This window comes from Phyllobates terribilis, unplaced genomic scaffold (assembly GCF_046119375.1).
Source record: "Phyllobates terribilis strain yellow unplaced genomic scaffold, ASM4611937v1 Scaffold_4__5_contigs__length_816908805, whole genome shotgun sequence".
Taxonomy (NCBI): Eukaryota; Metazoa; Chordata; class Amphibia; order Anura; family Dendrobatidae; genus Phyllobates; species Phyllobates terribilis.
This window is the reverse complement of record NW_027362764.1, coordinates 64,807,593-64,832,082: the sequence shown is the minus strand read 5'-3', so window position 1 is coordinate 64,832,082 and position 24,490 is coordinate 64,807,593. Positions and strand designations below refer to the sequence as shown.

General features: G+C 43.4%; 1 protein-coding gene across 4 annotated transcripts in view; it reads right to left on the bottom strand.

The window, feature by feature from the left end:
* The window catches only part of ADAM22 (ADAM metallopeptidase domain 22), a 312,368-nt gene that overhangs the window by 209,940 nt on the left and 77,938 nt on the right, over window positions 1-24,490 (bottom strand). For all 4 annotated transcript variants that reach the window (XM_073677446.1, XM_073677443.1, XM_073677444.1 and 1 more), the window contains exon 4: window positions 12,269-12,335. In XM_073677446.1, the coding sequence (XP_073533547.1) occupies window positions 12,269-12,335 (67 nt within the window). The remainder of the gene's footprint in view (window positions 1-12,268; window positions 12,336-24,490) is intronic.

The following is a 24,490-nucleotide window of genomic DNA, read 5'->3' as shown; positions in this document are numbered from 1 at the left end:
GTCCACAATCGCCGCCCCTCTGCCCTTCATTGACATCAGTAACAGTACATAAAAGGGAAAAACTGCTGACAGATCCCTTTAAATGCTTTATGAAGGCATTCAGGTTCAGTGCTAATTTCTCGGATGAATTATGTACAGCCGCACGTTCCAGCGATGTGACATCTCTCCTGGGTATTTTAGCTCACAACATAAGACTGGTAAGTGGCCCAGAATAACCGATATATTGTGCAAAACAGACTGAGAACAAGGAAACTGGGTCATTGTTTGAAGGCACCGCAGCAATATTACACGTATGACGACTGGGACTCTATTCCTAGATTTCTAAAAATACTTCTATAAATTAGTAATCAGCTGGGTGGGGAAAATAAAAAATAAATCAGATCGCTTCAAACTTTATCCAGGAGAGAAAAAGAAATGGTGACTGCACTGCAGCGGAGACGGTATTCCAATATCCTACTGACACGGCCGAGAATAAAATCTGTAGAAATGTCACATTCTGCCATCAAAGCCGGAATATATACAGTGGTTAGAGAGGCCGCATAGATGGTGCTTATGTGCTCAGCTGCTGCAGAACCTCATAATACACCTCAGCTGCTGCAGAACCTCATAATACACCTCAGCTGCTGCAGAACCTCATAATACACACCTCAGCTGCTGCAGAACATCATAATACACCCCAGCTGCTGCAAAACCTCATAATACACCTCAGCTGCTGCAGAACCTCATAACACACCTGAGCTGCTGCAGAACATCATAATACACCTCAGCTGCTGCAGAACCTCATAATTAGAGATGAGCGGTGTTCGACTAGAACTGTTCGCCAATCTCAAATTCGAGCTGTTTTGGGCGGTGTTCGAGTTGTTCGACGAACCCGAACGATTTGCAAAAAATTCGGCTGTTCGAGGTTATGTTCGATAACTGTTCGTGCACCAAAAGCGTGTCCTGCATGTCTGGCGCTATTTAGAGCACCAATCATGCAGGGATTGTCTGCCACTCACTGTAATGCCACAGCCATGGTGGTTGTGGCATTACAGTGATTGCCCAAATCGATGGGAACAGTGCCAACAGTGAAACATGAAAAGCCGGCAATTCAGCAGCGGCATACACCGGTACCCGACAATTTAGAACCGAAAGAATAGAGCTTCACACATAGATTAGATAGATATAAACATGTCAGTCACATATATAATAAGCGTATAATTTAGCGTAAAGGATTTATCAAAAAAAATAATAGTGTTTTCATGCACCGTCTCTTTAAGAAAGCCGGCCGGCAATTCAGCAGCGGTACCCGACAATTTATAACAGACAGAATAGAGCTTCACACATAGATTAGATAGATAGAAACATGTCAGTCACATATATATGAAGTACAGTGATAGTGTTGGTTACTGTACTTGTCATTTAGTATTAAAATAAAGGATTTATTATTAAAAAAATTGGCGTGGGGTTCCCCTTAATTTTAGGCTCTAGCGGAGGTTAAGCAGACAGCTGGGGCAGATGTTTGAAGCCTGGGAGGGGGGTAATACCCACGGAGCTTCCCAGGCTACTAATATCAGCCCCCAGCTGAATACATAGCCTTTACTAGCTATTAAAATGGGGGACCCCCCCAAAAAATCACGTGGGGTCCCCCCTAATTTAATAGCTAGCAAAGGCTAGGCAGACAGCTGGGGGCTGATATTAATAGCCCAGGAAGGGAGCTATGAATATTGGCCCCCTCCCAGGCTAGAAACACCAGCCGTCAGCCGCCCCAGAAATGGCGCATTCATAGGATGCGCCAATTCTGGCACTTAGCCTCGCTCTTCCACGCTGCCCTGGTGCGGTGGCAGGGGGTAATAGGGCTGGGGTTGATGTCAGCTTATAATGCCAGCTGACATCAAGCCCAGGTTAGTAATGGAGAGGCGTCTATAAGACACCCCCATTACTAACCCCATAGTCAAAGTTAAAAAAAACACAAACACCCAGAATAAAGTCCTTTAATTGAAATAAAGACACAATTCTTTATTGTTCTAAATTAAACCATACTTACCGTCACGCCCATTCCAGCTGAAGCCAACGATCTCCTGTAATAAAAATAAAATAATAAAGCAACCTCATCCTTACCTTTCCATGGTTCCCACGACAGCTTCAGCTCTGCTACATCGAGATGACAGGCTGGACCGCAGCAGAACGCTGCCATCCAGCCTGTCATCCCGCAGACACTGAGAAGAGCAGGCTTGCTTGCGCTCCACATTGTCTCTTAGTGACGGCATAAAGATGAGCCGAGGTCATGTCCAATGAACTCGGCTCACCTAATGCACGTCACTTACAGCGTGGGAGAATTCTCCCACGCTGTCAGTGAGGTGCATGAGGTGAGCTGAGTTCATTGGACATGAGCTCACCTCATGCACGTCACTGACAGCGTGGGAGAATTCTCCTGCACTCAGCACTTCAGCGTGAGAATTTTCCCACGCTGTCAGTGACGTGCATGAGGTGAGCCGAGTTCATTGGACATGACCTCGGCTCATCTGGATGCCGTCACAGCGAGACACTGAGGAGCGCAAGCATGCCTGCTCTTCTCAGTGTCTGCGGCATGACAGGCTGGATGGCAGCGTTCTGCTGCGGTCCAGCCTGTCATCTCGATGTAGCAGAGCTGAAGCTGTCGTGGGAACCATGGAAAGGTAAGGATGAGGTTGGTTTATTATTTTTCTTTTATTGCAGGAGATCGTTGGCTTCAGCTGGAATGGGCGTGATGGTAAGTATGGTTTAATTTAGAACAATAAAGAATTGTGTGTTTATTTCAATTAAAGGACTTTATTCTGGGTGTTGTGTTTTTTTTAAATACTTTACTAGAAATTCATGGCGGTCATGTCTAATATTGGCGTGACCCCATGAATTTTGGGCTTGGGGCCAGCTGATAATACCAAGCTGGCCCTAACCCCTTTATTACCCAGTGAGCCACCGCACCAGGGCCCTGGATGAGTTGGGTACAGCGCCAGAAGATGGCGCTTCTATGAACGCGCCATTTTCCGGGGTGGCTGCGGACTGCAATTTGCAGCGGGGGGGGCCCAGAAAGCTTGGGCCTCCCTGCGCTGCAGATTCCAGCCCCCAGCTGCCTAGTTGTACCTGGCTGGACACAAAAATAGGGCGAAGCCCCACGTATTTTTTTTTTAATTATTTCATGAAATTCATGAAATAATTAAGAAAAAAAGGCCTTCCCTATATTGTTGTGTCCGGCCAGGTACAAATAGTCAGCTGGTGGTTGGGGGCAGCCCGTTCCTGCCTGCTGTACCTGGCTGGACACAAATATAGTGCGAAGCCCCACTTCAATTTTTTTTAATTATTTCATGAAATTCATGGAATAATTAAGAAAAAAAGGGCTTCCCTATATTGTTGTGTCCGGCCAGGTACAAATAGGCAGCTGGTGGTTGGGGGCAGCCCGTTCCTGCCTGCTGTACCTGGCTGGACACAAATATAGTGCGAAGCCCCACTTCAATTTTTTTTAATTATTTCAGGAAATTCATGAAATAATTAAAAAAAAATTGACGTGGGGCTTCGCACTATATTTGTGTCCAGTCAGGTGCAGCAGGCAGGAACGGGCTGCCCCCAACCACCAGCTGCCTATTTGTACCTGGCCGGACACAACAATATAGGGAAGCCCTTTTTTTCTTATTTCATGAAATAATTTAAAGAAAATTTACGTGGGGCTTCGCCCTGTTTTTGTGTCCAGCCAGGTACAACTAGGCAGCTGGGGGCTGGAATCCGCAGCGCAGGGAGGCCCAAGCTTTCTGGGCCCCACCCGCTGCAAATTGCAGTCCGCAGCCACCCCGGAAAATGGCGCGTTCATAGAAGCGCCATCTTCTGGCGCTGTACCCAACTCATCCAGGGCCCTGATGCGGTGGCTCACTGGGTAATAAAGGGGTTAGGGCCAGCTTGGCATTATCAGCTGGCCCTAAGCCCAAAATTCATGGGGTCACGCCAATATTAGACATGACCACCATGAATTTCTAGTAAAGTATTTAAAAAAAACACAACACCCAGAAAAAAGTCCTTTAATTGAAATAAACACACAATTCTTTATTGTTCTAAATTAAACCATACTTATCGTCACGCCCATTCCAGCTGAAGCCAACGATCTCCTGAAATAAAAGAAAAATAATAAAGCAACATCATCCTTACCTTTCCAAGGTTCCCATGACAGCTTCAGCTCTGCTACATCGAGATGACAGGCTGGACCGCAGCAGAACGCTGCCATCCAGCCTGTCATCCCGCAGACACTGAGAAGCGCAGGCTTGCTTGCGCTCCACAGTGTCTCTCTGTGAGGGCATCCAGATGAGCCGAGTTAATGTCCAATGAACTCGGCTCACCTCATGCACGTCACTGACAGCGTGGGAAAATTCTCCTGCACTCAGCGCTTCAGCGTGGGAGAATTCTCACACTGAAGCGCTGAGTGCAGGAGAATTCTCCCACGCTGTCAGTGACGTGCAGGAGGTGAGCTGAGTTCATTGGACATGAGCTCACCTTATGCACGTCACTGACAGCGTGGGAAAATTCTCCTGCACTCAGCGCTTCAGCGTGGGAGAATTCTCACGCTGAAGCGCTGAGTGCAGTAGAATTCTCCCACGCTGTCAGTGACGTGCAGGAGGTGAGCTGAGTTCATTGGACATGAGCTCACCTTATGCACGTCACTGACAGCGTGGGAGAATTCTCCTGTGAGAATTTTCCCACGCTGTCAGTGACGTGCATGAGGTGCGCCGAGTTCATTGGACATGAACTCGTCTCATCTTTATGCCGTCACAGCCAGACACTGCAGAGCGCAAGCATGCCTGCGCTTCTCAGTGTCTGCGGGATGACAGGCTGGATGGCAGCGTTCTGCTGCGGTCCAGCCTGTCATCTCGATGTAGCAGAGCTGAAGCTGTCGTGGGAACCATGGAAAGGTAAGGATGATGTTGCTTTATTATTTTTCTTTTATTGCAGGAGATCGTTGGCTTCAGCTGGAATGGGCGTGATGGTAAGTATGGTTTAATTTAGAACAATAAAGGATTGTGTCTTTATTTCAATTAAAGGACTTTATTCTGGGTGTTTGTGTTTTCTTTTAACTTTGACTATGGGGTTAGTAATGGGGGTGTCTTATAGACGCCTCTCCATTACTAACCTGGGCTTGATGTCAGCTGGCATTATAAGCTGACATCAACCCCAGCCCTATTACCCCCTGCCACCGCTACAGGGCAGCGTGGAAGAGCGAGGCTAAGTGCCAGAATTGGCGCATCCTATGAATGCGCCATTTCTGGGGCGGCTGACGGCTGGTGTTTCTAGCCTGGGAGGGGGCCAATATTCATGGCTCCCTTCCTGGGCTATTAATATCAGCCCCCAGCTGTCTGCCTAGCCTTTGCTAGCTATTAAATTAGGGGGGACCCCACGTCATTTTTTTGGGGGGGTCCCCCATTTTAATAGCTAGTAAAGGCTATGTATTCAGCTGGGGGCTCATATTAGTAGCCTGGGAAGCTCCGTGGGTATTACCCCCTTCCCAGGCTTCAAACATCTGCCCCAGCTGTCTGCTTAACCTCCGCTAGAGCCTAAAATTAAGGGGAACCCCACGCCAATTTTTTTTAATAATAAATCCTTTATTTTAATACTAAATGACAAGTACAGTAACCAACACTATCACTGTACTTCATATATATGTGACTGACATGTTTCTATCTATCTAATCTATGTGTGAAGCTCTATTCTGTCTGTTATAAATTGTCGGGTACAGATGCTGAATTGCCGGCCGGCTTTTTTAAAGAGACGGTGCATGAAAACACTATTATTTTTTTAAATAAATCCTTTACACTAAATGACAAGTACAGTAAGCAACATTGTCACTGTACTTCATATATATGTGACTGACATGTTTCTATCTATCTAATCTATGTGTGAAGCTCTATTCTGTCTGTTATAAATTGTCGGGTACAGATGCTGAATTGCCGGCCGGCTTTTTTAAAGAGACGGTGCATGAAAACACTATTATATTTTTTAATAAATCCTTTACACTAAATGACAAGTACAGTAAGCAACACTGTCACTGTACTTCATATATATGTGACTGACATGTTTCTATCTATCTAATCTATGTGTGATGCTCTATTCCTTCTTGTCTAAATTGTCGGGTACCGGTGTATGCCGCTGCTGAATTGCCGGCCGGCTTTTTTAAAGAAAGCGTCTTCTGAGCAGTTTGTCAGCTTTTGGACACCTTTGAAGGTGTTTTCTATGTGTTTCTATGTGTTTTTGTTTGCCTGCCATTGGTTTAACGGTGTTCGACGGTGTTCTAAGGTGTTCGACGAACAGTTCGACGAACAGTTCCTCGAACATCCCGGTGTTCGACGAACCGAACCGAACCCGAACACTACGGGGGTGGCTCAACACTACTCATAATACACCTCAGCTGCTGCAGAACCTCATAATACACACCTCAGCTGCTGCAGAACATCATAATACACCCCAGCTGCTGCAAAACCTCATAATACACCTCAGCTGCTGCACAACCTCATAATAGAGGGGAGGAGTCCTGAGGAGATAATTTGCATATTCCCACTGCATTTTGGGGTAAGTGAAGAGTCTCCGCGAGCTCAAAGAACACTGGATTTTGGCTGTTGGAGCTGAAAAGAGGACATCGGTAAACCAGGGGAGGAATCCTGAGGAGATAATTTGCATATTCCCACTGCATTTTGGGGTAAGTGAAGAGTCTCCGCGAGCTCAAAGAACACTGGATTTTGGCTGTTGGAGCTGAAAAGAGGACATCGGTAAACCAGGGGAGGAATCCTGAGGAGATAATTTGCATATTCCCACTGCATTTTGGGGTAAGTGAAGAGTCTCCGCGAGCTCAAAGAACACTGGATTTTGGCTGTTGGAGCTGAAAAGAGGACATTGGTAAACCGGCGCGCGCATTTTGAAGCTTTTTTTTTAAGCTTTTTTCACTGTTTTCAGAACATTAACAGTAAGAACATGGAAGAGTCCAGGAGCCATTTGGTGAGCTGCATATCCTGCTACATGTTCACAGACTTGCCAGTGGAAAAGCCAAACTTCACATGCCAGAAATGCAAGCTTGTGTCCCTGTTGGAGGAAAAGTTGCGAAATCTAGAAGAGAGGTTAACTACCTTGAAAATCATTAAGGAAGGTGAAGAGTTCTTAGACAGAGCAGAATTATCTCTTCATGATTCAGAAAGAGAAGAAATTCGAACTGCACCTGACGAAACAGAGGAATGGAAGCATGTGACCCAGAGAAGCAGGAGGATCGAGAGGCAGTCAGCACCCATACTGCTCAGGAACCAGTACCAGGCTCTCACGCAGGAGAACCATGAAGAAATACAGCAAAATAAGACTTTGCCAGCAATGAATAACCTTGTAAGCCCTCAGAATCCTCCTGGATGGAGAAAGAAGAATGTTGTGAAGAAAAAACGGAGAGTGGTGGTCATGGGGGATTCCCTGTTAAGAGGAACAGAGGCCGCTATCTGCAGACCAGACATAACCTCAAGAGAAATGTGCTGTCTTCCAGGAGCAAAAATTAAAGATGTGTCTGACAGGATATCAAGACTCTTCAGACCTACAGATCACTACCCATTCCTGCTAATACATGTGGGGACAAATGACACCGCAAGAAAGGACCTGGAAACCATCTGCAGTGACTTTGAAGACTTAGGCAAGAAAGTGAAAGAATTGGGAGCGCAGGTGGTCTTCTCATCCATCCTCCCAGTGGATGGCCATGGAACAATGAGGTGGAATAAGATTCTACAGGTGAACAACTGGCTACGTCGATGGTGCCATCAACAAGGATTTGGATTTCTGGATCACGGAATGAATTACCTATACGATGGACTACTTGCTAGAGATGGGGTGCACCTTACGAAGACTGGAAAACATGTATTTGGAAGTCGCCTTGCTACACTCATCAGGAGAGCTTTAAACTAGAACAATGTGGGAAGGGAAGCAAAAGGCCAGAAAAAGCCATACAGCTGACAAATACTATTGAGATCTCTGCTACTGGAAGTGGAAAAGAAGAACAAAGACAAAACAATTTAAATAATAAAAATATGGGAGGAAGAGAAACCAATCACAAACTAAAATGTTTTTATACAAATGCACAAAGCATGGGCAACAAACAAGGAGAATTGGAACTACTAATGCAGGAAAAGAAATATGATGTCATTGGAATCACTGAAACTTGGTGGGACGATACACATGATTGGAATAAAAGGCTAAAAGGATACAACTTATTTGCAAGAAACAGACTTGATAAACGAGGAGGAGGTGTTGCATTGTATGTTAGAAAAGCGAATATCTACACAGAGATTGAAGCTTCAGAGACTGGGAGTTCTGTGGAAACTGTTTGGGTAAGAATGCAAGGAGAGAACAACGGAAAGGACACCATTGTAGGCATTTACTACAGGCCACCTGGGCAAGCTGAAGATATGGATGAACTCTTTATGTATCAAATGACCAAGTTCTCCAAAAAATATGACGTAGTGGTCATGGGAGATTTCAACTATCCAGACATTTGTTGGGAATCTCTCTCAAGTAAAACTAACAGGTCAAGCAAATTCTTATCCTCTCTTGCTGACAACTTTATCTTCCAAAAGGTAGGGGAGAAAACAAGGGGATCTGCTACTTTGGATCTAATCCTTATAAACAGGGAGGAAATGGTTGAGGAGGTAAAAGTGGCTGGGACCCTAGGAGGCAGCGATCATGCTATTATAGAATTTTGGATAACTAGAGGAGGAAGACATGTGAAGACTCAAACTTCAAGGTTAGATTTTAGAAAGGCAGATTTTAAGAGACTCAGAAAGAGAATAGGAGGGATCCAATGGCTGGATGTCCTTAAGGACAAAAATGTCCAGGAAGGATGGGAAATTTTTAAAAATGAGATTCTCAAAGCACAATCATTAACAATCCCGAAAAGTAGGAAGAATGGGAAGCATTTAAGGAAACCAGGATGGATGAACACAGAACTTAAACACATGCTAAAAAGAAAGAAAGAAATGTTTATTAAATGGAAAGAGGGAGGCATATCTAAAGAAGATTATAATGCAGTCTGCAGATCCTGCAGGGCACGTATCAGGTTAGCTAAAGCTGACAATGAATTAAGGCTTGCAAGAGATGTCAAAAGCAATAAAAAAGGATTTTGGGGGTATGTCAAAAGTAAAAGAAAAGTCAAAGATGCTATAGGATTTTTACAGGATGAAAATGGAGAAATGGTAAGAGAGGATGTTGAGAAGGCCGAACTTTTTAATTCCTATTTTGCATCTGTTTTCTCTCAGAAAGAAAATGTAACATCAACTGATCTTCACTGTCCTTTTAAAGGAATAGAGGAATCCAAGTTATCTGTAAACAGAAAGATTGTGAGGGAATATTTAGCTAACATAAATGAGTTCAAGTCTCCAGGTCCAGATGAATTACACCCCAGAGTACTGAAGGAGATCGTAGAAGAAATTTTAGAACCACTCTCCATAATCTTTGAAAATTCTTGGAGAACAGGAGAAGTCCCAGAAGACTGGAGAAGAGCAAATGTTGTTCCTATCTTCAAAAAGGGGAAGAAGGTGGACCCAGGGAACTATAGGCCGGTGAGTCTGACTTCTATACCAGGAAAGATCTTTGAACAAATTATTAAACAACATGTATGTAAGTACATGGATAAGAATGAAGTGATTAACCAGAGTCAGCATGGGTTTGTAACTAACAAGTCATGTCAGACTAACTTAATTTCCTTCTATGACAGAATCACTGACTGGGTGGATCAGGGAAATGCTGTAGATATAGTATATCTTGACTTCAGCAAAGCATTTGACAAAGTATCTCACACCATCCTTATTGAAAAAATTACCAAGTATGCAATGGACCAGGCAACTGTTAGGTGGATTCATAACTGGCTTAGTGATCGGACTCAAAGGGTGGTTGTAAGTGGCTTCACATCCAGCTGGATGAATGTCTCAAGTGGGGTACCACAGGGCTCCGTCCTGGGTCCTGTATTGTTCAACATCTTTATCAATGATTTAGATGAAGGAATTGAGGGTAAACTGATTAAATTTGCTGATGACACAAAGCTAGGAGGGATAGCTAATACTAGAGAAGAGAGAGAGAGGATTCAAAAAGACCTAAATAATCTGGAGCAGTGGGCAGCAACCAACAGAATGGTTTTTAACAGGGAAAAATGCAAAGTACTACATCTGGGCAATAAAAATGAAAAAAGCATATACAGAATGGGAGGAATAGAGCTAAGCAACAGTACATGTGAAAAAGACTTAGGTATACTAAGAGATCATAGACTGAACATGAGTCAACAGTGTGATGCAGCAGCAAAAAAGGCAAATACAATTCTGGGATGTATTAACAGAAGCATACAGTCTAGATAACGTGAAGTCATTATCGGTCTTTACTCCTCTTTGGTCAGACCTCATCTGGAATACTGTGTACAGTTTTGGGCACCACATTTTAAAAAAGACATAGACAAACTGGAGCAAGTTCAGAGAAGAGCGACCAGAATGGTGACCGGTCTGCAAACCATGTCCTATGAGGAACGGTTGCAGGATTTGGGAATGTTTAGCTTGCAAAAAAGAAGACTGAGAGGAGACTTAATAGCTGTCTACAAATATGTCAAGGGCTGTCACATTGTAGAAGGATCATCTTTATTCTCATTTGCACAAGGAAAGACTAGAAGCAATGGGATGAAACTAAATGGGAGGAGACACAGATTAGATATTAGAAAAAACTTTTGACAGTTAGGGTGATTAATGAGTGGAACAGGCTGCCACGAGAGGTGGTAAGATCCCCTTCAATGGGCGTCTTCAAACAGAGGCTGGACAGACATCTGTCTGAGATGATCTAGTGAATCCTGCTTTGAGCAGGGGGTTGGACCAGATGACCCAGGAGGTCCCTGCCAACTCTACCATTCTATGATTCTATGATTCTATGATTCTAGATAGCTGCTGCAGAACATCTTAATACACACCCCAGCTACTGCAGAACATCATAATACACCTCAGCTGCTGCAGAACCTCATAATACCTCAGCTGCTGCAGAACCTCATAATACCTCAGCTGCTGCAGAACCTCATAATATACCTCAGCTGCTGTAGAACCTCAGAATACACCTCAGCTGCTGTAGAACCTCAAAATACACCTCAGCTGCTGCAGAACCTCATAATATACCTCAGCTGCTGCAGAACCTCAGAACACACCTCAGCTGCTGCAGAACCTCATAATACATCTCAGCTGCTGCAGAACCTCATAATACACCTCAGCTGCTGCAGAACCTCATAATATACCTCAGCTGCTGCAGAACCTCATAATACACCTCAGCTGCTGCAGAACATCATAATACACGCCTCAGCTGCTGTAGAACCTCATAATATAATCCTCAGCTGCTGCAGAACCTCATAATATACTTCAGCTGCTGCAGAACATCATAACACACACCTCAGCTGCTGCAGAACCTCATAATACACACCTCAGCTGCTGCAGAACCTCATAATACACACCTCAGCTGCTGCAGAACCTCATAATAGACCCCAGCTGCTGCAGAACATCATAATACACCTCAGCTGCTGCAAAACCTCATAATACACACCTCAGCTGCTGCAGAACCTGCATAATAGACCTCAGCTGCTGCAGAACATCATAATCCATCTCAGCTGCTGCAGAACGTCATAATACATCAAAGCTTCTGCCAAACATCATAACACACACCTCGGCTGCTGCAAAACCTCATAATATAATCCTCAGCTGCCGCAGAACATCATAACACACACCTCCACTGCTGCAGAACATCATAATATAATCCTCAGCTGCTGCAGAACATCATAATATAATCCTCAGCTGCTGCAGAACATCATAATATAATCCTCAGCTGCCGCAGAACATAACACACACCTCGGCTGCTGCAAAACCTCATAATATAATCCTCAGCTGCTGTAGAACATCATAACACACATTTCAACTGCTGCAGAACATCATAATTCACACCTCAGCTGCTGCAGAACATCAGAATTCACAAATCAGCTGCTGCAGAACCTCATAATACACCTCAGTAGCTGCAGAACCTCATAATACACCTCAGCTGCTGCAAGCTAAGAAGCGCCAAAAGCTATTCAACCCGATCTTTCTAATCCATGAACTGAATACCACATGTACAGTGAAGACTGACACACAGAGCAGTGTAAAACATAAATGACAACACCTATGGGCACTATAGTGGCTGTCACTACCCAAATGTATTAGCAGTACTACACACAAAAGATTGAAGGAAACCCATCACTTACTTTGATTTCTACTGTGCTTCCGTCTTTTGTAATGTGTCTTTCCACATAGTCTGAAGCCAGCAGGTCGCTGCAATGAATAAAGGAAAGATGAATAGTCGCATAGAAGACATAAGTCATAAGGAAAACAAGCTGGCGAGGGCCGATTTAACGCTTATTAATCTAGAGAAGTGCTGCGCTCATTGGTCAAGTGGGAGCGAATGGCTGCCTACAGGGCACCATGGTTTGTAACATATCGGGGCACGTTGTACTCGGTGAGTTATTGGCGGTGGTCTGGGTGGGAGGCAATCAGCTAATAAATGCTTTATGTTAAAGCAATATTTCATGATCATAGAGTTCTCACAGTCGGTGCGCCAAACAAACAATATGGACAGTGTCACGGGTGTGTCAGATGCAAGAGACAGTCGCTCTGTATCAGGCTGCAGAAGGTCTCTGCGTTTGGCATTGCAGACGCCTCTTTAATCCTTCTGACTTTTCGACCCAGCGGCAACCTCCCTTCCGCTCTGATTGACACACCTTGACCTAGGTGTTTATAAACTCTCAGTCTGCTTCAGGTAGTCGCCGGTGATATTCATTTTTTCCCTTGTGAAGGCTTGGAGCTATAGCTGTCGGCTTACTTCCTCTCTGGTGTCCTTGGAGGACATTTGGTGTTATCTCTCTGGTGTCTGCTCAAGCTAAGCTTTTCCCCCCTTGTTTGTCTCCCCTGTTGTTTTTAGCTTATAGTGGCGACTGACCAGTGCTCATCCCCCCTTCCTATCCAGGGCCTAGCTCTAGGAATATACAGGGCTTAGGTTTCCTGCTCGGTGATTGGTGTGGAATCAATATAGGGATGGTAGGGTAGGCAGTGTGTTATTAGATCTACCTAGGGGTCTCCACTTCCCCTTTCTCTTGTGTTTGGGCTTCTTTCCCCTCTTCCCTTCTTGTTTCACTGAGTCTTTCCCACACCTTGCGTGACATGTGGATCCTGTGTTATCTACTGTATATAGAGATGATATCAGTCATTGTACAGGAAGAAGTGAGCTGGGTAGGCAGCGTGTTATTAGATCTACCTAGGGGTTTCCACTGCCCCTTTCCCTAGTGTCTGGTCTTCCTTCCCCTCATCCCTTTGTGCTGCATTTAGTCTTTCCCACACTGTGCGTGATTGACAGGGGTTGTCTGTTTATGAAAAAATCGCACAAAATGGGACTTTCTTGATGTTTCTGATATTTCATTTTTTATTTCATGTACATGATCAAGGGTGAGGCTATCTTGCCTTAGACTCTGGGCACTTATTAATGACCATATAGTAATTGGCTCTCCTACTACCAACATATATATCCTAGAAAGATAGGTGCTACACCAGTTCCGAGGAAGAAGCCCACGCGAAACGTGCGTCAGGGGTACTTCCTGCAGGACCCACACAGGTTTTATGAATTCTCTTAGGCTATGTGCCCACGATGCAGAAATGCTCTGGATTCTTCCTGAGCGTTTCTACATCTCCCTGGCAGAAAAAACGCATGCGGATTGTACATGCGTTTTTCCTGCCAGGGACAAGCGGAAGTGAAGCGTTCTTCACATGCATTTCCGCATGCGGGTTGACAAGCGCTTTCCAAGTGATTCTGGCATCACTTGGAAAGTGCTTGACAACTTGGTCACACTATATAAATCCATGCAACCGGCATGGATTTATATAGTGTGACCGAAGAATGGTAAAAAATAAAAAATAAATATATACTTACATTCTGATGGCCCCAGGACTCCTTGTCTCTGCTTGCTGGCAACTCGGACCTGCCGACGTCAGCGTCGTGTGACCCGCCACATGACTAAATGATGTCAGCGCAGGTCCTTTAGTCTACCGCGAGTTACTGGCAAGCCAAGACAAGGATACCGGGGGCCATCAGAAGGTAAGTATAATATTTATTTTTTATTTTATTCTTTTTTTACAGGTTCTATGGTACCCGGGTCCGGAGGAGAGTCTCCTCTTCTCCAGACCCGGGTACCATCCGCACATTGAAACGCATGGATTCTGCATGTACAGATGATGATGCGGATTCCATGCGTTCCAATGCAAGTCAATGGCGGCAAAAACGTCGCGCTTACGCAAAATTAATGGTAGTGCTGTGGATTTTTCCGCAATGATAATCTGCAGCGGAAATTTCCACAGCATGTGCACAGCACATGCGGATTATCATTGGGGAACATGGCAGACCTTTTACCAAGCGTTTTTTAAGTGTTCCTACAGTGGAATTGCATAGTGGGCACACAGCCTAATATTGAGAATTCATAAAACCTTTGCTCTCAATGCAGTACTGAATTTTGAATTGTAATATTGGTATCTTGTATATGTGGAGCCTGGAACTCTCTTTCAATCGTCGCATTTTGAGCAATCTAGTAGGACTATGTCCACTGGTAATATTGATTAAGATAAGATTCATGGCTCCTTATATTAAATAGATATATGATATATGTTTAATCATGACTCCTTCTGCATATACTTATATATATGAAAATATATACTGGTAACAAGTGCTTTGTGCACAGATCTGACCAACACTGAGCTACTATCATTGAATTATATAACATTTCTTATGTGAATATGTAGGAGCAATTGTTTCTCGCACTGTCACTTTATTTCTGAGGAGCTTATCACGTCATATTAGGCGGACATAGTAAAATCTGTGTGTGGTTCCTGTTTCTCTCTGACGTTCTCTTGTTTTTTATCAGTTTTTTATATTGTTTTATGTATTACAGTATAACTAAGAAAGAATTGATATTTTTTGAACTGGTGTAGCACTCCTATCTTTGTAGGATATACTGTATATTATTGCCTTAGACTCTGTTAACAGCAATCAGAGAAATGATTTACAACAAAGATATGAACCATAAGATATACTCTATGACCTGTGCAGAGGTCACTGTGCAGGGAGGGGGGAGAAGGCGAGTTGTGACAACACCTATTGCGAATGGTGGATCCTGTGCTATTTACTGTTTATAGAGGTGTTATCAGTCATTGTACAGGAGGAGGAGGAGGTGATCTGTGACATCACCTATTGTGAATGGTGGACCCTGTGTTAGCCACTGTATATAGAGGTGTTATCAGTGATTGTACAGGAGGAAGAGGAGGTGAGCTATGACATCTCTTTTTGTGAATGGTGGATCCTGTGTTATCTACTGTATATAGAGGTGTTATCAGTCATTGTACAGGAGGAGGAGGTGAGCTGTGATATCACCTATTGTGAATGGTGGATCCTGTGTTATCTACTGTATATAGAGGCGTTATCAGTCATTGTATAGGAGGAGGAGGAGGTGAGCTGTAACATCACCTATTGTGAATGGTGGATACTGTGCAATCTACATATAAGATACTATACATTGTAATATTGCCTGTAAGATGACTACTGAGCAGTGATAGCTACAGAACAGGAAGTAACAGGTTATTTGTAAGGTTTAGTGGTTGGTGTGAAAACTATAAGATGTTAGCTTTTTTTAATATACAGTTATATGAAAAAGTTTGGGCACCCCTATTAATCTTAAGCTTAATGTGTTATAAAAATTGGTGTTTTTGCAACAGCTATTTCAGTTTGATATATGTAATAACTGTTGGACACAGTAATGTTTCTGCCTTGAAATGAGGTTTATTGTACTAACAGAAAATGTGCAATCTGCATTCAAACAAAATTTGACAGGTGCATAAGTATGGGCACCCTTATCATTTTCTTGTTTTAAATACTCCTACCTACTTTTTACTGACTTACTAAAGCACTTTTTTTGGTTTTGTAACCTCATTGAGCTTTGAACTTCATAGCCAGGTGTATGCAATCATGAGAAAAGCTACTTAAAGTGGCCACTTGCAAGTTGTTCTCCTGTTTGAATCTCCTCTGAAGAGTGGCATCATGGGCTCCTCAAAACAACTGTCAAATGATCTAAAAACAAAGATTATTCAACATAGTTGTTCAGGGGAAGGATACAAAAAGCGGTCTCAGAGATTTAACCTGTCAGTTTCCACTGTGAAGAACATAGTAAGGAAATGGAAGAACACAGGGACAGTTCTTGTTAAGGCCAGAAGTGGCAGGCCAAGAAAAACATCAGAAAGGCAGAGAAGAAGAATGGTGAGATCAGTCAAGGACAATCCTCAGACCACCTCCAGAGAGCTGCAGCATCAACTTGCTGCAGATGGTGTCACTGTGCATCGGTCAACTATACAACGCACTTTGCACAAGGAGAAGCTGTATGGGGGAGTGATGCGAAAGAAGCCATTTCTGCAAGCACGCCACAAACAGAGTCGGCTGAGGTATGCAAAAGCACATTTGGAGAAGCCAATTTCTTTTTGGAAGAAGGTCCTGTGGACTGATGAAACCAAGATTGAGTTGTTTGGTCATACAAAAAGGCGTTATGCATGGCGGCAAAAAAACACAGCATTCCAAGAAAAACACTTGCTACCCACAGTAAAATTTGGTGGAGGTTCCATCATGCTTTGGGGCTGTGTGGCCAATGCCGGCACCGGGAATCTTTTTAAAGTTGAGGGACGCATGGATTCCACTCAGTATCAGCAGATTCTTGATAATAATGTTCAAGAATCAGTGACAAAGTTGAAGTTACGCAGGGGATGGATCTTTCAGCAAGACAATGATCCAAAACACTGCTCCAAATCTACTCAGGCATTCATGCAGAGGAACAATTACAATGTTCTGGAATGGCCATCCCAGTCCCCAGACCTGAATATCATTGAACATCTGTGGGATCATTTGAAGAGGGCTGTCCATGCTCGGCAACCATCAAACTTAACTGAACTGGAATTGTTTTGTAAAGAGGAATGGTCAAAAATACCTTCATCCAGGATCCAGGAACTCATTAAAAGCTACAGGAAGCAACTAGAGGCTGTTATTTTTGCAAAAGGAGGATCTACTAAATATTAATGTCACTTTTCTGGTGAGGTGCCCATACTTATGCACCTGTCAAATTTTGTTTGAATGCAGATTGCACATTTTCTGTTAGTACAATAAACCTCATTTCAAGGCAGAAACATTACTGTGTCCAACAGTTATTACATATATCAAACTGAAATAGCTGTTGCAAAAACACCAATTTTTATAACACATTAAGCTTAAGATTAATAGGGGTGCCCAAACTTTTTCATATAACTGTAGATAATGACATAAGAAAAAAACATCAAAAACTCTTAAAATTGTTTAACATAAAAACTTTAAAATTAAAACATCTAAAAAGTGTTTGACAGCATCATTGTTTTAATGCATACAAGGATTGTGTACATTTTTTCAAATAAAGCTTATTGAAGCCAAAATTTTAGTTGCTGTCTCGTCATGTACTCGGTGTATACCTTTGTTATAAAGATGAAGGCAGAATCATGCAAGTAAGTAATGAAGACAGCTCTGCTTCTCCCCTTCTGTGCGCAGTGACCTCTGCACAGGACACAGAGCATGTCCATTACACATCTCACCACTGGAGCTCCTAGCAATCCTGAGACTGGGGCTCTGCAGAGCTCCACCATGACTATAATGGAGGTGTGCATGGTCAACATCCGCTCCTTTCACTGTCTACAGGAGGCAGAGCTCTGTACTCGACTATCTCTGACAGTCATTTAGGAAAATAAAAATGGAACTGAGGTTGTGCAGGCGCACCTCCCCTCCATTCATGATGGGGCTCTGCAGAACCCCTCATCTCAGGATCACTGGGGGGGTCCCAGCAGTTTAACCTCTATTGATCAGTAGGTTACTCTCTATTCTAGAGATAGAGGATAACTTACGATTTTGTGAATAACCCTTTAATTTTTGTACGTCCATGGATCTATTGAAAAACTGATTCAGAAAACTGAAGCAGGGTGCCCACTGGGAACTGCCCACAAGTCTTGCTATTTTTGAGAAAGTTGCTCAGATTCTCACACTTTCCTGCATCTAACATATCCATAGAAAAGTGTTTTTGCCACAAGATAATGAATGTTTTTATCACTTCACCTATCAGTGGTTTTAATGGTATGGATGACTGGTGTATGTACAATGTATGACATGGAGACCATAAGGAAGGGAGCATCAGAGCACCATAGATCCCAAGTCCAGCCTTTATCCATATCATGGAATTCCTCTTTTTGACAAACCATTGACTTGCCATATAAAATACCCTTTCAGCGTTAATGACATAGGTGAAGTATAAGTTATTCATAACCCTTGAAGCCCCACTAATAGTGCACATAAAAGAAATCAATATATGCCCCAACTTTTCATACTTTACCATCTATAAAATAGTGGATATTAATCATTTATAACATGTAGTCGGTTGTCTCCTGCTCCATTAACAGTAATGCACGCTTATGATCTCTCGTCTGTAGTTATTTATTCCCAATACATCAACATCATAGGAAGTCAATGCTCAGAACCAGACACGCTCCCAGGACTTCAGTGGTAATTTTGTTCATGTTGTTAATAGAAAATTATAACTATATATATATATATATATATATATATATATATATTTATGAAAAAAATTAATTTATTGTATTTAGTGAAACAGGAGGTGTTTTTTTATTTTAGGGGAAATACCAGTATGTCTGATCAGTAGGAGCCGGCCTGGTAAATGCAGGTTGCAGCGCATTTTTCTTCTAGTAAGCAGTTCTATCCATCCACTAAAGACGGTAAAGAAAATGCTGATTTGTTAAAGCTTTGTTGTGCATCACAAATGGCTCCAGTGCTCATGATAAAGGTCTTGCATTTTTTATGACCAGGTAATGCAGAGCGGATATGAGCAAACGAAGTGTAAGAGGACGACACCATGAACACACTCATGTGTAGGAAACTAGAATAATAACAAGACTCTCTCTCTCTCTTGGGGGACATTACTTGGTGTCGTACATATTTTGACTGAACGGTAATTATTGAATCAACGTGAACACTGGTCATTTCTCCAGGCACTTTATTGCCTTATATCAGTGGCTCCGCCATCTTGTCTACATAGGCTCTTACTGTTACTCTTCAGGTCTACCTCTCTTGCCAGCCTGATCCTCAGGTTGATCGCCCATCTGTCATTCATTGGTGCACACTGTATACTACTTACTTCTTTAGAATCCCTCTTCTGCATCTCAGATTTGCAGCATTGGATTTGGTTTCTTGGGCCTACTTTCATCGGTCTCATCAAGACAAACGCCCCAGTCACTCCATGCAATTCCAGCCACACACTGCTTTACTTTCTATTTCAGGCCCCTTTTATTGTCTGTGCTTCTACCACCATATAGTATGCTAAGTAGTGTTGAGCATTCCGATACTGAAATATTGGGTATCGGCCGATATTCGCGGTATCGGAATTCCGATACTTAATTCCGATACTTTTACAATATCAAATACCTGTTATGTTCCGCTACCAGAGCTAAGGAAAGAGAGGAGATCTGTCCCTACGATAGAACTCAGCTGAATCCCTACGATGTAACAGGGAACCTGATCCTGCGATCAGACCTGCTAAAGTCCTAAGCTAGTCTGTACGAAGACCTATAGATGTGGGGGAGGAATCCCTACAAGTACTAAGGACTGGGAGGAATATGGGACACCTCCTAACAGAAATAGTAGCAGACAGACGAACAAACAAAATATAAAGAACATAGAGGTCAGTAAACCAAGCAAACTAACAGAGCAAGACACAGAGCACAGGCTAGCTAGAAAGTAGATATACAATGAAGTCCAGCAAAGCCAGAAGGGCGGAGCAGGATTAAATAGGCCAACAAGGTCATGTGACCAGCAAAGGAAAAAAAAACCTAACAGCAAGGTTCTAACAGTACCCCCCCTTCTAAGAGGATCCTCCGGATCCCCTAGGACCAGGCTTATCAGGAAATCTCCTGTGAAACGCTCTGATAAGTCTGGACGCGGAAACATCATCTGACCTCACCCAAGAGTTATCCTCGGGTCCGAAACCTTTCCAGGCCACAAGATACTGCAAACTACCTCTATACCGTCTAGAGTCAAGGATGCGAGAAATTTCATATTCCCCGTCCTCCACCACTGGAGGAACAGAGGCAGAGGCGTCACCATCCGACACAACAGCTTTTTTTAACAGAGAGACATGAAAGACCGGATTAATTCTCCAGGAGGTAGGAACCTCCAACCTAACAGCAGATTGGTTGACAACCTGAAGCACCTTAAAGGGCCCTACAAACTTGGGACCCAATTTCTTAGAAGGAATCCTCAACCGCAGATTCCTAGAGGACAACCAAACCATGTCACCAACAGCGAACAAAACCTCCTGTCGTTTCCTATCAAAGTAGTCTTTAGATTTTCTGTTGGCCTCCTGAAGATTACCACGCACATCCGTCCAAACTCTTTCCAAATCACCGGAAAAATTCTCCTCCTCAGGCACGGCAGATCCCAACTTGGAGAACGACCCAAACGACGGATGTCTCCCAGAACAACAAAAAAAAGGCGAACAACCAGCAGAAGAAGATGTATGATTGTTCAGAGCAAATTCGGCAAGTGGCAGAAACTCAGACCACCCCTCTTGATTGTCTGCCACAAAACAACGCAAGAACTGCTCAACATCCTGGTTTTTCCTTTCTGTCTGGCCATTAGATTCAGGATGATATCCGGACGAAAACGACAAATGAATTCCCAACCTGTCACAAAAGGCACGCCAAAAACGAGCCACGAACTGAGGACCCCTATCAGAAACAATGTCAGTAGGAACGCCATGAAGTCTGACAATTTCCTTGACAAAGGCCTTAGCGAGAGTTTTAGCGCAGGGCAGTTTGATGAAGGGAACCAAGTGACACATCTTACTAAAACGGTCCACGACCACCCAGATGACAGTAAAACCCTCAGAGGGGGGAAGGTCAGTTATAAAGTCCATAGCCAAATGTGTCCAAGGAGCACTGGGGACCTCCAAAGGACAAAGCAACCCCGCAGCAGGAGTATGTGAGGACTTAGATCTAGCACATACAGTACATTGGCGTACCCACTTAATGACTTCCTTCTGCCATCCAGGCCACCAAAAACTGCGACCCACCAGTCTCTTGGTCTCAGAGATTCCGGGATGACCTGCCAACCGAGATTCGTGACACTCAACAAACAAATCTCTCCTAAAGGTCCCAGGCACAAACAACCTCCCATGAGGAGTGTTAGATGGGGCATTCTCCTGAGCTTTAAAAATCTCATCTTCCAAAACGGAGTCTAAAGCAGCTATCACAACACCTTCTTGTAAAATGTTTTCCTCTTTCTCAGCACCGACTATGGGAGAAAAACTGCGAGACAAGGCATCCGCCTTAACATTCTTAGTACCAGGGATGTAAGTAACGGAGAAATTAAACCGCGAGAAAAACAGTGCCCACCTAGCCTGACGGGCATTCAGGCGCTTGGCAGCGTCAAGATATATCAGATTTTTATGATCCGTAAGAACCTGAACGGGAAATTCCGCACCTTCCAAGAAGTGGCGCCAGTGTTCAAATGCGAGTTTAATAGCCAATAATTCCCGATTACCAATATCGTAATTCAGTTCAGTCTCCGAAAATTTTTTTGAAAAAAAGGCACAGGGATGTAATCCATCCCCGTTATCCTGAGACAATACTGCGCCAACCCCCACAGAGGAAGCATCAACCTCAAGCAAAAACGGCCTAGTAACATCAGGCTGCATAAGGATGGGAGCAGAGGTGAACCTCTCCTTGAGATACACAAAAGCTTCAATGGCCTCAGAAGACCACTGAACCGCATCAGCACCTTTCCTGGTGAGATCAGTCAGAGGTTTGACAATACTAGAAAATTTTTTTATGAATTTTCTATAGTAATTGGCGAAACCCAAAAATCTCTGTATCGATTTCAAACCAATAGGCCTAGGCCATTCCTGCACAGCCTGAACCTTAACCGGATCCATCTCAAAACCTTTGCTGGAGATAATGTAGCCCAAAAAACTAATTCTCTGTACAGCGAACTCACATTTCTCCAGCTTAGCAAAAAGCAAATTGTCCATTAATAACTGTAATACCTCACGCACGCTCCGCCAATGAGACTCCAGATCTGGCGAATAAATCAAAATGTCATCCAAATACACAACCACATTTTTACAGATCAAAGGTCTAAGGATGTCATTAATCAGATTCTGAAAAAATGCAGGAGCATTAGTAAGACCAAAAGGCATAACCAGATTCTCAAAATGACCCACAGGAGTGTTAAAAGCAGTCTTCCATTCGTCACCCTCCTTCATGCGCAACAGATTGTATGCCCCCCGAAGGTCAATTTTAGAGAACCACTTGGCCCCCATTAACTGGTTAAACAGATCAGGAATCAATGGCAGTGGGTAAGGATTGCGTACAGTAATTTTGTTAATCTCACGAAAATCCAGACAAGGACGTAAACCGCCGTCCTTTTTTTTTACAAAAAAAAATCCAACCGCCACAGGAGACTTAGAGGGCCTAATGTGACCGGCGGCCAAACTTGTCTGTATGTATTCCTCCAAAGCCTTCCTCTCAGGAATAGTAAGGTTAAATAAACGACTTTTAGGAAGAGTCGCTCCAGGGACAAATTCAATAGAACAATCATAGTCTCTATGGGGAGGCAAAACCTGCGATTCCTTCTCAGAAAAAAACTCTCCAAAAATCCTGAATAGGAACAGGCAATTCTCCCCTATCCAAAGCTGCAATACGCCCGTTACAACACTTGTCATAACATTTATGGCTCCAGGATTTAATTTCACTGGTAGACCAATCCAGTACAGGATTGTGAAATTTTAACCAAGGCAATCCCAATATTACTGGAGAAGGCAAGTTATTCAACACTACCAAATCCAATTTCTCATGGTGAACACCATTAATAGTGAGAGGAAATTCACAGACCTTGAGAGTAATATTCTTCAAAGGGGAGCCATCCACAGAAACCACAGCAATGGGGGATGATAAAGGTTCAGGTTTTAAATTGAGTTTTTCCACGAATCCCCCATCAATTACATTCAGTGTAGACCCGCAATCAACAAACACCCGAAATTCCATTAATTTTTCCTGAGCAATCGTGGAAGCAGCTAAAAATATACCCTTGGAATTTAAACAGGCAATACGGGCGTGACTGACCATTTTTTTTTCTTTCTTCATACGAAGCTCACAGCCTTTAATCAAATGACCAGATTTTCCGCAATAGAAACACAAGCCTTTCGAAAAACGACGGTCTTTTTCTTGAGAGCGAGGTGCCACCGATCCAATCTCCATCGGTTCACCACTGTTAGTACACACATTATCATAACCAGAAACTGACATAGCAGAGGATTTGCTCTCATTAACCCTTGCACGCAGTCTTCTATCCACCCGTATAGCTAATTGCATAGCCTGTTGCAAATCCTCAGGTGTAGGATAAGCAATTAGCAGGTCTTTAACCCTTTCACTGAGCCCAGCAAGAAATAGACTTTTCAGAGCAGAATCGTTCCACCCTGTTTGAGTGGACCAACGACGAAAATGTGTACAATATTTTTCGACATTACCTGATCCTTGTTTTAAACGTCTCAACTCAGTCTCAGCTGATGCGACACGGTCAGGATCATCATATAATAGTCCTAAAGCAGAAAAAAAAACTATCCACTGATCTGAAGCATGTATCACTAGGTTGCAAAGAAAAGGCCCACTCCTGAGGCTCTTTGCGCAAAAGTGACATTATGAACCCTACGCGCTGGGATTCATCCCCAGAGGACTTGGGTCTCAAACGAAAATACAATAAGCAAGCATTTTTAAATGAAAAAAAATTCTCGATGTTCACCAAAAAATAAATCCGGCAAACATACCTTAGGCTCCAAGAAATGTGCTCCAGAACAGTTACTCACGTGCTGACGGAGCTCGGCCACCTCCAGAGAGAGTCCCTGCAGGCGATGAGCCAAATCCTGAACCGACACCATGATGGAACAGAAAAATCTTTCCTTAGAGAATTTGCTGGCTGGACTTACTGTTATGTTCTGCTACCAGAGCTAAGGAAAGAGAGGAGATCTGTCCCTACGATAGAACTCAGCTGAATCCCTACGATGTAACAGGGAACCTGATCCTGCGATCAGACCTGCTAAAGTCCTAAGCTAGTCTGTACGAAGACCTATAGATGTGGGGGAGGAATCCCTACAAGTACTAAGGACTGGGAGGAATATGGGACACCTCCTAACAGAAATAGTAGCAGACAGACGAACAAACAAAATATAAAGAACATAGAGGTCAGTAAACCAAGCAAACTAACAGAGCAAGACACAGAGCACAGGCTAGCTAGAAAGTAGATATACAATGAAGTCCAGCAAAGC